General features: G+C 35.9%; 2 protein-coding genes across 2 annotated transcripts in view; one reads left to right on the forward strand and one right to left on the reverse strand.

Annotated features, from left to right (window-relative positions):
• The window catches only part of LOC126355219 (uncharacterized), a 175,355-nt gene extending 173,105 nt beyond the window's left edge, over nucleotides 1-2,250 (forward strand). The window contains exon 7 of the mRNA XM_050005477.1: nucleotides 1,953-2,250. Coding sequence (XP_049861434.1) covers nucleotides 1,953-2,035 — 83 coding nt within the window. The 3' untranslated portion in view covers nucleotides 2,036-2,250. The remainder of the gene's footprint in view (nucleotides 1-1,952) is intronic.
• The window catches only part of LOC126355221 (lipase member H-like), a 107,577-nt gene that overhangs the window by 43,673 nt on the left and 47,756 nt on the right, over nucleotides 1-16,148 (reverse strand). The window lies entirely within an intron of this gene.

Raw genomic sequence — 16,148 nt, forward strand, 5'->3', positions numbered from 1 at the left:
TACTCAGCAAGTAAATTATGAAAGTGACAGCAAAATTCTGAGGGCGATTTATCACTATTTAACTCACTATTCAGCACTTGCTGTACAGGTAGGTGTCGCGATTTATACATCCATGGAAGTATGCTGTCTTTGAGGCATTGTATTTACAACATAAAAGTATGACATGGATAATATCTGATGTAGAGTTTAATGTCTTTCAGTGTCAAGATTGGTATATACACTTTCTGAATCACTCACAAATTGACCAGGATGAATGGTATTCATTGTAAGCAACATTGTAGTTTCACTCAGTTTCTGCACAGTGTTCATTGATCTTTCAGGGCCCACTATTTCAAGGAATATTGATCCATCTGCTTACATTGTTCATCCAAGTCTCACGCCTTGGTAGTGTGTTTACATTTTGTGGTGAGCAGCTGCAGCTGTAGTGGTTATAAAGCTAAGTACTGGCAAAGTTGTTTGTGCACTGTCATACAGTTACTAAATTTAATAGTTTTCAATGTTGTTTCATGCTGTTTGTGGTGAAATAACGATTTAATACACTTTTGGAAACATTCGCTTCCTGTGGTTTTTAGAGTTTCTGTGCATTGAAGTCATTAAGAAAATTCATTGCTTTAGTTTTCAGCTGACATTTCTTACTGTTTCTAGTGAAATATTTGAGTAAAATTTTCATTCACTGTCTTAACTTGGTTGAGTGTTTCAATGGCCACTTGAATTTTTGGTTTTAGCAAATACATTTTGTGACATTTTGTTGGTATTGCTATTAGTTGTGGTTTATTAGTTTAATAAAAATGATTGCTTTCTTAGTAGAGAGTGAATATAGAGACTACTATTGTTAGTTCTATAAATAGTTCTACTGATGTAACTGAACTTAGGTAATGTAGACATGTAGTTTTTTTTAGGAACTGTAAAATTTTACTATGAGTGAGAAGTGTGGGCTCTGTTGTAGGTTTGTGAGTAGTGAGTTACAGTATGGGATTTGTTCAAAGTATTTTCACTGGGGGGAATGCAGTGGAGAAGCAAGTGAGCATTCTAGTGTGATCCTCTCCTGGGAATGCAGAATCTTTAGTAGAAATAAGTTGATAGGGGAACAGGAGCATAAAATCCGTGCCCTTCAGGTGCAGTTACGGTATGCAAAGGAGGAACTAGACAGGTTGAGGAGGATGAAGGATGCTGGGGAGTGGGAACTGACAGTTGGCAAGAAGGCAGCTAGGAGGAGGAGGTATTCAGACAGTTGTACTTCGCGTATAAGCAATAGATTTGACCAACTGTCAGAAGTAAGTGGAGAGGAGCCTCTTGCAGCTGTAGGTGTGGGAAACATGCAGCAGTCCTCAGCAGTTAGGAGGCTTAAGTCAGTTGCAAAGTCTAAGAGAAAGAAGGTTTTGCCTGCTAGGTAGTTCACACGGTAGAGGTGTGAGCCAGTAGTTGCAGGACATGTTGGGGAGGGAGTACCAGGTTACCGGCATTGTGAAGCCTAGTGCAGGTTTGAATCAGGTGACTGACAGCAAAGGGTAGTTTCTGCTAGAGCTGCACCTTTTCCTAGATTGAAGTCAGTTTATAGGTATAACTGCTAACTAAGGGACTGACTAAGGAATCACCTTCAGAGAATGTAATGTTTCCAAGCAGAGAAGGAATTAGTATATTACATCAGAATATAAGAGGTATTAGAGATAAAATTAGTGAATTGTTTATAGATGCTGACTCTGAAACTTTCGATATAGTGGAGCATCAGTTAAATAATTTGACAGTTCAGAGACTTCCTTTACCAGTATACAGTTAGCTGGCTGTTTATCAAGGAGTTCCTTGTGGGGTGACAGAGTGGCCATGTATGTAAGAAACAGTATTCCGTTTGAGTCCACAGATGTATCGAGGCACTGCACTGAACAGATATTTGAAACTTGTGCAGGGGAAGTTGAACTTAATGAAACTAAACTTCTAATTTTTGTTGTTTATAGGTCCCCTAACTCTGACTTCAGAGCAGTTCTACTCAAGACAGAGAGGATTCTTGATTCACTTTATAGGAAGCACCAGACATTAATTATATGTGGTGACTTCAATATTAATTTTGTATATGAAAGTGCAAAAAAAGGATGTTGGTAGATTTCCTAAATTCATATGATCTGATGGAGATTGTGTTTTTTCCTACTAGGGTGCAGGGGAACAGTAGCACAGTAGTCTGTCTCAGTATAGTTTTCTGCATTTCACTTGCCACAGAAGAGCCAAGATGTACAAAAATAATAAACTTTTATGAAACAAGGCAAAAAGTGTTTTATCTATCTAATACACTGAACTAAATAGAAAGAAACTTCCACATGGGAAAAATATATTAAAAACAAAGATTCCAAGACTTACCAAGCGGGAAAGCGCCGGCAGACAGGCACATGAACAAAACACACAAACACACACTCTTACTCTTTGCCTTTAAATATGTCTGCTTGTGTCTTTGTATGTGCGGATGGATGTGTGTAAACCCACATCCTTTCGTCTTTCCCTCTCCTTCCTGAAGAAGCAACCATCGGTTGCGAAAGCTAGTAATTCTGTGTGTGTGTTTGTGTGTTTTGTTCATGTGCCTGTCTGCCGGCGCTTTCCCGCTTGGTAAGTCTTGGAATCTTTGTTTTTAATATAATACACTGAATTATATATATAATTGTCATTTCAAGTTAACTCTGCATCACTCTCTTAGTATAGTTAATGTTTATGTTCAATACTTAAGAATTCATTCTTTTACTTCTAGAGATCACTTTGGATTAACTGAAACTGACATTAAATGCTTAGAATAATACCATCATTAATCAATCTCATACATGAAAAGTGCAAGAAAGAGAAAAAGTAGTAAAACAGTACTTTAAAATTTTTGCTGAGTTCAAGTTACAGATTTAGAGGAATTCACATCATTTAATCAATTTATGTTGATCAAAGCTTCTGATAAAAGATGATGAAAGCCAGCAAATTATTTGTTTGACAGCCTAGGTGCTGTTATTTCTGTTTGCAAAGAACACATGAAAAGCCATTTTCATCAGTACAAATGATTTACACGAAAAGTAAAAATATACAAAAAATTGAGCTGTGTTAATCACATAAAATATTCTGGTTAAAGAAGAAACAATAGTGATATGAATACAGGAGTAATGCATCAAGAGCTTTTGTAAATAATAAACTACCACCTTCAGAATGAAAAAGGGAAATGGGGAAATGAAAATGTATTGAAAGATAGCAGAAACAACAAATGGAAATGTGAAAATTCAGGAAACAGTCTCATCAGACAGCAAGTCGTGATGGTTTGCCCTGCTTTGTTTATCTCTTTGCTTGATGCCCTCAGTGTCGGCGTACTTCATTGCTGTACTGGCTGAAAAATGGGTTGTGGATTCTGACACTGACTACAGTAAATATTGTAGCCTACAGGTGCACAGTTGCATTTCACAGTACCTTAATTTCACTGTTCACAACCCCCTAATAATACACAGTTATATGGCCAGTGTACTATTGTTTAACTTTTGATAAGCTCAATAATAGTGTGCAGCCAAACCTCCATATACTGCTATGATAGTTTACTACTCAACATCTACGAGCACTACCTAACCACAAAGTTTACAGTTCTTGAAGAATAGATTGGCACGTATGGAGCAGACACTGTCATTCTTTTAACACATGGCCTAACTGTGTAACATTTATTTCACAGTTAAGTTGAATCATTGTTGTTGTTCAAACCAACACAGGCTCCTCGTCTGAAACTCGGCTGTGGACTGACTGTCTTGTGACCAAAAATTGGGCCCTTATATATCCTCACAATAATAAGTGCTGAAACTACACATTCTTTGAAGCTAAATTTACAGAAATTACAATTACAACTTAAATCATTAAATTAACTGAATTATTCAAAAAATTCCATCTTTTTAACAGTTTCTTCAACTTTAAGGGCTGAGCCAAACTATTTGTTCAAATCATGAAATTAACAAATATAGTTATGCAAACAATACCTGTGACAAAACTGTTAATTACTTTGGAATTAATTAAGAGTTGACTTTGCTAACATGTTTTCAATAGAGCCAAATAGATACCTTAAGATTACTAGCATTTCATCTTCCAAATGTTTATAATTAGTACAGAATTTATATTTGTTTATTCATCAGCAATAGAATTTAAGTTACGAAACAATCAGTGATTTCACCCTATAACACATGATACTAACTAGTAATAACCAATATAAATCAGAAAATCAATTACTACATAAAAATAAGCACAAAACTAGATCTGGTGTTACATTCTTTAAAACTGTGGGCCATTCTTTCTCTCTCATGAAAATTCAGATTATATTCACATATGCTAATGATAATTACTTAAAAGTGAAAAAACGAATTTAAGGAGGCATATGGCAAAACAAAATGGGAAGTAAAAATATCCCAGCTAGCTTTGTCGCATCACTCCCTCATTGGACTGACCAGAGAGGTATTGCAAATAGTTACTGGGCAATTCAATGGCAGCAAGTGATGCCAGAAATCACATTTAAAATCTGCATACACAAAAATATTACATAAAAAATCTTATCAAAAATGACAGACATATATTTTTTTCAAATTTATACTTATATTAACTGGCCATATGGAAATCCCCATACAAAATAATTGCATACAGTGTATTGTACAGTATCATAAAATAACCACAAGTTATACTTTTAACAAAAAATTGACATCTTCATCATAAGTGATGTCCTATTCGGGTATGCGAAGATTACATTTAAAGACACATATCATTTGATACAAGTCCTGTCTTGCAAACAATGTAAATCTTCATACTTTTAATGATCTTTTACACACTTTCTCACCAATCTGTCCACGCCTTCAATAGGTCCAAGTGGCAGTTAACAAGGAAATGCACTGCTATCAGTTCCCTTGGACATGGTTCTCCTCTGTAACAGTACATGAAAAAATGAGACAAAATATCCTACTTTAGTACACTTACTTTTTCTTCTAACTTAAGTCTAAGAAAAAAAGTTTAACAATAATGGCAAATAATAGTCTTTACATCATAAATATATGTACATTACATCGTTGTCATTACATTACAATGATTAGCACTAAATTTGACTATAGTACAAAAGGTGTGGACATTACACTAAAAAATATTACTGTAAGTCATAACTGTCTGAAACTGCTTAAAGTTAAAAGATCTGGGTTTCTTTTCCATTTGCAACATAGCAAAAACTCAAGATGTGCAGCAGCATAGATTTGCTAACCACTAATTTATGAAAAAAGAATAGTCAACATCCCATAACTTAATTACTATTCAAATCAAAGTTAAGTGGGTGGAAGTTATACCAAATCATTGCCCCACTTCTCTACTCCACTCTGAGCACTACTCTCATTCAGCCAGAAAATCATTTCCTCACAAAATCACTAAATGTTACCAAATAGTCGACCTGTGAGAAATATTCACATCAGTCTAGCACCACAGTTATCAGTTAATCACCAAACGTATTGTTCTTCATCCCAGTATTACTACTTTAAGCTCATAATTCCAAGGAACACAAATATAAGTTTTCAGATAACCTATTGATCCAATGATGCAGCATTATATTACTTGTAAATATTGCTCTTTCTGTTAATCTCTCATTCCAGCTGCAGTGTCATGAATTGCCCAATATAAACACTACCTAATGTTGCCTAGTTCAAAATTTTTATTCCCGGTTCAGTTACACCACATTTGTTTTTATACAGTTATCTTTTGCATTAATCATGTCTGTCAGCTCCATTATTTTATTTAAATTTCTTACCTTGTTATCTAGTGGAGTTAAGACCCTAACATTATTCATTATTTCATTCTTGCTTCATTAACTAATAAATAAACACCTGCTCTGCTTATCTAATGCAAACTTGGCTCTACTGAAAAACACTTCACAGTAACAGATCCTTATGCCAAGGCAAACTTAACTCTCATTACTGATGAGACAAAATTATCACTCAGAAAACTATTATTGGCTTAACATTCTAGCTGGAAGTGCAATATACATACAAACCTTTCTTATTCTTTCCAAATACATTACTCCAGGCAACTATGTCAAAAGTTGTAATTCCTTAATGGTAGAAAAGGCTGTACCATGACACACTTCTATAGGTAGATAGTTATCTCCATATACAGACTGCACTGAATACAAACACTTCTATTATACAACAATTAATATTAATATCTTGTATTTAAGGTGGTTTATACTGCATATTGCCTCTACTGCTGCACCAATGATCTAATTACTTCAGATTTTAATTATCCTCCACAAATGCTGACACCTTTCATTTTCAGTTTACTTTACCTCTTTGTTTAACATAAATCCTTTAACCATGATGCCACTGTATTTTGTTCCATCCTCTTATGCTTCCATTACTTATAACTAACACAATATACACACACATAGAAACACTGAAAAAAAACTTTTCTAAAATATTACTACACAAAGCATCCTACACTACAAAACCATCTGAAAGTTGAAGATAGTGTTTCTAATTTACTTATAAGCTACAGACAGACTAGGAGAAGAGTTTGACTGTCTCAGCAAACACAAAAAATGAGACAGGCAGTTGGGGTAAGCATTATTTGCCATATTATGAATTCAACACAGAATGGTGAACAACCTACTTGCTAATTGCATTAGTCCCAAATATTACATCACTGCTGAGATTATGAATCACCAACCAATTTCACTCCAATAGCTGTCCTGCGAATTCCACAGTTAATAGTATCTCTTGTTTCACACTCTAATAGTTTACCAGTAGCACCAATAATTTTTGTTCCAGACAAATGCATCACCACTATACCCCCTGTGTTCTGAATGGATTCAAAAAATGCTTGTGAAATGTCATTGAAGTCACTACCACTGTCCAATAAGCACTTAACATGTATACCTTGTACACCTGCTGTTATTACAGGGTGCCACACTTCCTTTTTACTTACCATGTTGCTATCATCATCACTGCTGGGTTCATCGCTGCTATCATCATTGCACCCACTGTCACTTTCTCTATGCTTTAGATTTTGTACCTCTTCCACGTTTTTCTACATTTCTGTCACTTTTGAATCTACATTTTCATTTACTTTTACCGGTTTTTCCTCTATCAGTACTGCACACTTGGTTTCTACCTCAGTTTCTAAATCATTTTTATGTGATAGATTTTGTTCTAGAATTGAACCCTATTTTCAGCACATTGTGTCTCGACAACCTCCACCTTCCTACTAATGTCATTACAGAGTTACTCTCTCCCTCCTACACAGTTACTACTCAATTTTAATTTCTCATTAGTATTATCACAATCTTTAACTACTGCATCAAATGTCTTATTTAATTCTGACTACCTTAATCTCCTTTTTAAGTTTTTACTTCAGATTGTCCTTTAAGCTAGTCATGTCAGTTTTACTATTACTAATGTCTTTTATCATACTACTAATTGTGAAATTATTATTAAAAATTCTTATAATTATGTAGGGTGTACTCATTCAACTGCTTTTTATCTGCTGTTGCCACAAGCACTGTATTCCTTCATGTCCACTGTAACTTGGTTTTTACACCAATAATGACCAATACAAACATTATGTTTCAGAACCTTTCTTCTATATCACATTTCCATTATTATGTTACTTAGACAAAACTCTTTACATGCTTACAACAGTGACATACATCTTACTTAAGCAATTACATGCTTCTTCCACAGCATCTGATAAGACACTGCTATCCAATGCCAACATGGCTGCCCTTTCATACAGAAATCCGAACAATACTTGGTATTGTTATAAAGGTTTTTTTTAGTAAATTACAATTAAAACTGTTGCCTCACAATTAATGACATAGTTCAACAGTTGCACTGACTCTTATAGCTCTTTCAAGCATTTAACATTGAATATGAAATATTATCAATACTTTTACTATTTTTATAAAATTGTAAGAGATACATGGTTTGGAAAATGTTCCTACCAATGCATATCTTTCCAAGTCTGCCACTGAATGTGGCAAAATAGGTCTTTTATTTATTATTAACAAAACACCTAAAGAACTACGTATGTTTGCTCACCACTTATAACATTTTCGCTAATCACATTTTAATTTTCTAATCAATTTTGATTCTCTCAGTTGGTTTTTCATTCAAATACCACAGACTTTAATTCAGATACTGTTTTAATACAAATACATCTCAGTTTCAAAGAAATGACTTTGACCAATGTACTCGATTCATTTGTTCCAGATTTCACCTAATTACCTTAATCCTAAATATTTCTACCAATTGCAGGACTTATATACTTCAATACAATCATAATTCAGTAAACATTTTCATTGTAACAATTTTATAAGTATAGGTTTACCTATACCACTAACCTTTTGTTTACATCAGAGATTCCTGTTTATTTCAAATTGGCTCAAAAAATATGCTTTTAAATGGGTTTCAAATGGATGTTACGTCTCATTAAGTCATATTTTGTACTCATATTACTCAAACAACTAAAACTACTCGTAATTTACCTTAAAAAATTGCTCCCAAATTTTCTTCTGCCATAAACATTTGCCTTTGCTGACTTTTGCTACTAGGTTCCTCCTCCTAAACCTTAATGCTCTCATGTAGTTCAGTACTGTTTTTGTCCATTCCACTCACTTCACCATACACTGTAGCTGATGCTTTTACCATTTCATCTACAATAGGAGTTTTGTCGTCATAATTCAGAGTTACATTTGTGTCTGATTTATAACTATTAGCATCTGCAGAATCAGTCTCCTGTTGTCCCTTGTCCTCTATCACACTGTCTCGTTCATTACGGCCACTCATTATGTATCACTTAATAGAAAACAGCTTTTTCAATAAATTACCTTGTTGTAATCACTCATCTGCTACTGCTCTGCTGTGGTTCTCGCAGTTGTCATCTGGATCTGCACGGCTGCGGCAATTGATATTCTCCCGGCAAGGTGTCTTATTTATCTCCAGTCAACAGCATCCACCTGCATGCTGATTGGGTGCTACTGTACTCAATGGATGCTTCCTTAGAACCTGCTCGCTGATTGGCTACTGCACCTTCTTCGCTATGAAACCACAGTGCTGATTGGCTGTATCATCTCTTCCATTTAAATTACTCTAAATTGCTTGAGTTCACACTTAACTGTCACAGTTCATGAGTTCTAGTTTATTGTGCCCACATACAATAATCTTCACCCAAGGCACCATATGTGATGGGTTCCCCTGCTTCGTTTATCTCTTCATTTGTTGTTCTCAGTGTTGATGCACTGTGTTGCTACACTGGCTGAAAAATGGGTTGTGGATTCTGACACTGACTACCGGTAAATAATGTAACCGACAAGTGCACAGTTGCATTTCACAGTACTTTAATTTCACTGTTCACAACCCCCTAATAATACACCATTGTAGGGCTAGTGCACTATTATTTAACTTTTGATAAGCCTCCTTAACAGTGTGCAGCCAAACCTCCACGTATTGCTACAATAGGTTACTATTGAACATCTACGAGCAGTAAAAACCGAATCACAAATTTCACAGTTCTTGTAGAATAGAAATGTACGTATGGAGCAGACATAACACATGGCCTAACTGTGTAACATTTATTTCACAGTTAGGTTGAATCATTGTTGTTGTTCAAACCAACACAGGCTCCTCGTCTGAAACTTGGCCATGGACTGACTGTCTTGTGACCAAAAATTGGGCCCTTATATATCCTCACAATAATAGGTGCTGAAACTACACATTCTTCAAAGTTAAATTTATAGAAATTACAATTACAACTTAAATCATTAACTGAATACATCAAAAAATTCCATCTTTTTAACAGTTTCTTCTACTACAAGAGGTAAGGCAAATTACTTGTTTAAACTATGAAATCAACAGATATAGTTACACAAACAATACTTTTGACAAAACTGTTAATTGCTTTCGAATTAATTAAGAGTTAGCTTTGCTAACATGTTTTCAATAGAGCCAAATAGATACTTTAAGATTACTTGCATTTCATCTTCCAAATGTTTATAATTAGTACAGAATTTATATTTGTTTATACAAATAGAATTACTGATTTCACCCTATAACACAATACTAACTATTAATAGCCAATGTAAATCAGAAAATCAATTACATACATAAAACTAAGCACAAAATTAGATCTTTAAAACTGAGGGCCAATCTTTCACTTTTATGAAAATTCTGATTATATTCATGTATGTTAATGATAATTAGTTAAAAGTGAATAAACAAATTTAAGGAGGCAGATGACAAAACAAAAGGGGTAGTAAAATATCCCACCTTGCTTCATCAGAAAGTGATAGAATGTTGCAAAATGTGTAACCAAACATAAGAAGTATCCACTATGTGCTTCTGGTATTTTTAATGCATTTAACAAAGTGACTTAAGATCATTTGCCACCTGTAATTCGGCTCAGTCTTCCTGCAGTAATATAACGTGCGGCAACACCACAGACATGAGCTCCCAGACTGTATCCCGCAAGTTGCATGTCATTGGTGCTTGCACCAAAAGAGGCAAGCCAGTTGATGAAATTTGCGACAATTTTTCCAACTCCTAATACAGCAGATTTTGCCTGAGCATAACTCCAGTGACCTGCATAGACTGACCAGTCTACAACAATTACATTATAATCTCCAGCTTGTAGCCAACCTGAAAAATATGTAGACAGAACTGAGAACATTGAGTTTTAGCATGGATAAAATACAGAAAGCTAACCCTAGTGAGATGGAACTTATGCCATCATATGAACATAAGAGAGATAACAGAATTTACCTACCACTTAATCAATAATCAAATTAAGGTTATCCACGTGTATTTTGATAGTTTACTTCTACATAAGTTTACATTTCTCTAGTACTTAAGTGTCGTTCACCATGAAAGCCAGTAGTAAAATAAAAATGATTTCGTTTGTGACTTTGTTGTTGTGCTTGTGAAATGCTTAACAATACTGTCATAGAGACTATACATAAACTTATATTGATCTGTGAGGAATTAAATGAAATATTTCATAACTTGGAAGTGCAAAACAGAAATACATCACTTATCCAGAATTAGAAATAGAGATTATAATGGCTCTCTCTCTCTCTCTCTCTCTCTCTCTCTCTCTCTCTGTGTGTGTGTGTGTGTGTGTGTGTGTGTGTGTGTGTGTGTAATCCCTTCTCTACAGGTTAATATAGTGTAGTATACTACTACATTCTTTGTGGAAGAGCCTGCAGTTGGGAGTGAGTAAGTATAATTTTGAATAAAGTAGATTGTCTCTTTGTTCCAGGAACAAACATGTAAAATAATGTAGCTTACTCCCAGATGTCTGCTGGGTGGAAAGTGGTAGTATTCTGCACAATACTTTGTGCTAACTGCATTACGTATCACAAAGTCATATGTAACTTTCTCACACTGCCTAAGGAGGAGTCAAAGACAAGGTACATCTACATAATTAAATAAGGATTTTTTATGGGTTCAGACAAAGAAAAGGAAAAGACTGTGACAAATCAGCAAGAAAATTTGCAGATAAGTCACAACTACTATGGAAAAAGGCAGCTCATTACCAGGTAATGACAAAAGAAAAAATACTTGCAAAACAGTCAGGATAATGTGTCAGAATATTCAATGCCTCAGAAACAAAGTACTAGCTCTAGAAGTAGCTTTAAATAATCTTGCTGATGTCTCTTGTATTTGTTTATCTGAACACTGGTGCAAGGCTAGTGAATTAAGTCTCATAAATATAAGCAAATTTAATTTAGCATCACATTATTGCCGAAGTGTTTTTAACAATGGTGGGGTATGCATTTACTCTAGAGTAGGACTGCAGTTCAAAGTGAAAACAGAATAGGACCGTCTAAATATAGAAAAACATTTTGAATCATGTGCCATAGAGTTAAAAACTGAGGAGAAGAGTGAAAAACTAGTTGTCATTACAATATACAGATCTCCAGTGGGTGACAAAAATATATTCCTCAAAGAAATAGAAGCAGCATTAAACACTTTTCATAGTAATGAAGTTAAATTATTTTTATTTCTGGCCACCAGAATAACAGAACTGTCATCTTCTCTTTTAGACAATATTTTCACAAATACCGAGAATGGTATCACTGAGCCACTAAACATAAACTTAGGTCTTTCGGATCACAATACACTATTAACATACATAAATTACTCTATCCCCAAGGCAGTAAAATATAAGTGGGGATACAAAAGGCACTTGTATACAGAAAAAGTGAATACTTTCATCCAGTTGTTAGCTAATGAAACCTGGGAAGATGTCTTTGCACAAACAACAACCGAGGAATCTTTCAATGCTTTTTCTAGTACATTCATGTCCCTATTTGAGATGTGTTTCCCAAAAAAGCTCACAAAGATCAATATCATGCCTAGCAACACAAGCCAGTGGATAACACCTGCTATTAGAGTATCTAGTCAAACACTAAAACATATCAGTCAACTCAAAAAAGATAACAAAGATGAACACTTCACAGATTATGTTAAGACATACAAGAAAATTTACAGGAAGGTGATCAAAAAAGCCAAGACAATGCACAATGACAGTGTAATTGCTGGGTCAGCAAACAAATCGAAAGCTATATGGAATGTAGTAAAAAAAGAAATAGGCTCAAGCACAAATGTTAGAAATCCAGATGACTTTGTTTTAAAAGATGATCAAGGTGTGCTAGTCAGAAATCTTACTTTAGCAAATAACATTAAGGACTACTTCATAAATAGTCCAATCAATCTGAGTAAAAATTGTTCTAAGATTAGTAGAACATCAATCCCAAAAGAACAAAGTGTCAATTCATTATTGCTACCTCCCACGAACAAATTGGAAGTTAATCGAATAATAAAAACAATGAAGAATAAAATGTCCACAGGGATTGACGAGATACCTTGCTCAGTCATGATGAGATGTGCTAGTGTCATATCAGACCCACTCTCATACATCATAAACATATCATTTTCAGAAGGTGTCTTTCCACAACGATTAAAAATGGCAAAAGTAAAACCATTGTATGTTGTTGTTGTTGTTGTCTTCAGTCCTGAGACTGGTTTGATGCAGCTCTCCATGCTACTCTATCCTGCGCAAGCTGCTTCATCTCCCAGTACCTACTGCAACCTACATCCTTCTGAATCTGCTTAGTGTACTCATCTCTCGGTCTCCCTCTACGATTTTTACCCTCCACGCTGCCCTCCAATGCTAAATTTGTGATCCCTTGATGCCTCAAAACATGTCCTACCAACCGATCCCTTCTTCTAGTCAAGTTGTGCCACAAACTTCTCTTCTCCCCAATCCTATTCAATACCTCCTCATTAGTTACGTGATCTATCCACCTTATCTTCAGTATTCTTCTGTAGCACCACATTTCGAAAGCTTCTATTCTCTTCTTGTCCAAACTAGTTATCGTCCATGTTTCACTTCCATACATGGCTACACTCCAAACAAATACTTTCAGAAACGACTTCCTGATACATATATCTATATTCGATGTTAACAAATTTCTCTTCTTCAGAAACGCTTTCCTTGCCATTGCCAGTCTACATTTTATATCCTCTCTACTTCGACCATCATCAGTTATTTTACTTCCTAAATAGCAAAACTCCTTTACTACTTTAAGTGTCTCATTTCCTAATCTAATTCCCTCAGCATCACCCGATTTAATTTGACTACATTCCATTATCCTCGTTTTGCTTTTGTTAATGTTCATCTTATATCCTCCTTTCAAGACACTGTCCATTCCGTTCAACTGCTCTTCCAAGTCCTTTGCCGTCTCTGACAGAATTACAATGTCATCGGCGAACCTCAAAGTTTTTACTTCGTCTCCATGAATTTTAATACCTACTCCAAATTTTTCTTTTGTTTCCTTTACTGCTTGCTCAATATACAGATTGAATAACATCGGGGAGAGGCTACAACCCTGTCTCACTCCTTTCCCAACCACTGCTTCCCTTTCATGCCCCTTGACTCTTATTACTGCCATCTGGTTTCTGTACAAATTATAAATAGCCTTTCGCTCCCTGTATTTCACCCCTGCCACCTTTAGAATTTGAAAAAGAGTATTCCAGTCAACATTGTCAAAAGCTTTCTCTAAGTCTACAAATGCTAGAAACGTAGGTTTGCCTTTTCTTAATCTTTCTTCTAAGATAAGTCGTAAGGTCAGTATTGCCTCACGTGTTCCAACATTTCGACGGAATCCAAACTGATCCTCCCCGAGGTCTGCATCTACCAGTTTTTCCATTCGTCTGTAAAGAATTCGCGTTAGTATTTTGCAGCCGTGGCTTATTAAACTGATAGTTCGGTAATTTTCACATCTGTCACCACCTGCTTTCTTTGGGATTGGAATTATTATATTCTTCTTGAAGTCTGAGGGTATTTCGCCTGTCTCATACATCTTGCTCTCCAGCTGGTAGAGTTTTGTCATGACTGGCTCTCCCAAGGCCGTCAGTAGTTCTAATGGAATGTGGTCTACTCCGGGGGCCTTGTTTCGACTCAGGTCTTTCAGTGCTCTGTCGAACTCTTCACGCAGTATCGTATCTCCCATTTCGTCTTCATCTACATCCTCTTCTATTTCCATAATATTGTCCTCAAGTACATCGCCCTTGTATAAGCCTTCTATATACTCCTTCCACCTTTCTGCCTTTCCATCTTTGCTTTGAACTGGGCTGCCATCTGAGCTCTTGATATTCATACACGTGGTTCTCTTCTCTCCAAAGGTCTCTTTAATTTTCCTGTAGGCAGTATCTATCTTACCCCTAGTGAGATAAGCTTCTACATCCTTACATTTGTCCTCTAGCCATCCCTGTTTAGCCATTTTGCACTTCCTGTCGATCTCATTTTTGAGACGTTTGTATTCCTTTTTGCCTGCTTCATTTACTGCATTTTTATATTTTCTCCTTTCATCAATTAAATTCAATATTTCTTCTGTTACCCAAGGATTTCTAGCAGCCCTCGTCTTTGTACCTACTTTATCCTCTGCTGCCTTCACTACTACATCCCTCAGAGCTACCCATTCTTCTTCTACTGTATTTCTTTCCCCTATTCCTGTCAATTGTTCCCTTATGCTCTCTCTGAAACTCTGTACAACCTCTGGTTCTTTCAGTTTATCCAGGTCCCATCTCCTTAATTTCTCACATTTTTGCAGTTTCTTCAGTTTTAATCTACAGGTCATAACCAATAGATTGTGGTCAGAGTCCACATCTGCCCCTGGAAATGTCTTACAACTTAAAACCTGGTTCCTAAATCTCTGTCTTACCATTATATAATTCATTTGATTCCTTCTAGTACCTCCAGGATTCTTCCATGTATACAACCTTCCTTCATGATTCTTAAACCAAGTGTTAGCTATGATTAAGTTGTCCTCTGTGCAAGATTCTACTAGGCGGCTTCCTCTTTCATTTCTTAGCCCCAATCCATATTCACCTACTATGTTTCCTTCTCTCCCTTTTCCTACACTCGAATTCCAGTCACCCATTACTATTAAATTTTCGTCTCCCTTCACTATCTGAATAATTTCTTTTATTTCATCGTACATTTCTTCAATTTCTTCATCATCTGCAGAGCTAGTTGGCATATAAACTTGTACTACTGTAGTAGGTGTGGGCTTCGTATCTATCTTGGCCACAATAATGCGTTCACTATGCTGTTTGTAGTAGCTTACCCGCATTCCTATTTTCCTATTCATTATTAAACCTACTCCTGCATTACCCCTATTTGATTTTGTGTTTATAACCCTGTAGTCACCTGACCAGAAGTCTTGTTCCTCCTGCCACCGAACCTCACTAATTCCCACTATATCTAACTTTAACCTATCCAATTCCCTTTTTAAATTTTCTAACCTACCTGCCCGATTAAGGGATCTGACATTCCACGCTCCGATCCGTAGAATGCCAGTTTTCTTTCTCCTGATAACGACATCCTCCTGAGTAGTCCCCGCCCGAAGATCCGAATGGGGGACTATTTTACCTCCGGAATATTTTACCCAAGAGGATGCCATCATCATTTAATCATACAGTAAAGCTGCATGTCCTCGGGAAAAATTACGGCTGTAGTTTCCCCTTGTTTCAGCCGTTCGCAGTGCCAGCACAGCAAGGCCGTTTTGGTTAATGTTGCAAGGCCAGATCAGTCAATCATCCAGACTGTTGCCCCTGCAACTACTGAAAAGGCTG

This window comes from Schistocerca gregaria, chromosome 3 (assembly GCF_023897955.1).
Source record: "Schistocerca gregaria isolate iqSchGreg1 chromosome 3, iqSchGreg1.2, whole genome shotgun sequence".
NCBI lineage: Eukaryota > Metazoa > Arthropoda > Insecta > Orthoptera > Acrididae > Schistocerca > Schistocerca gregaria.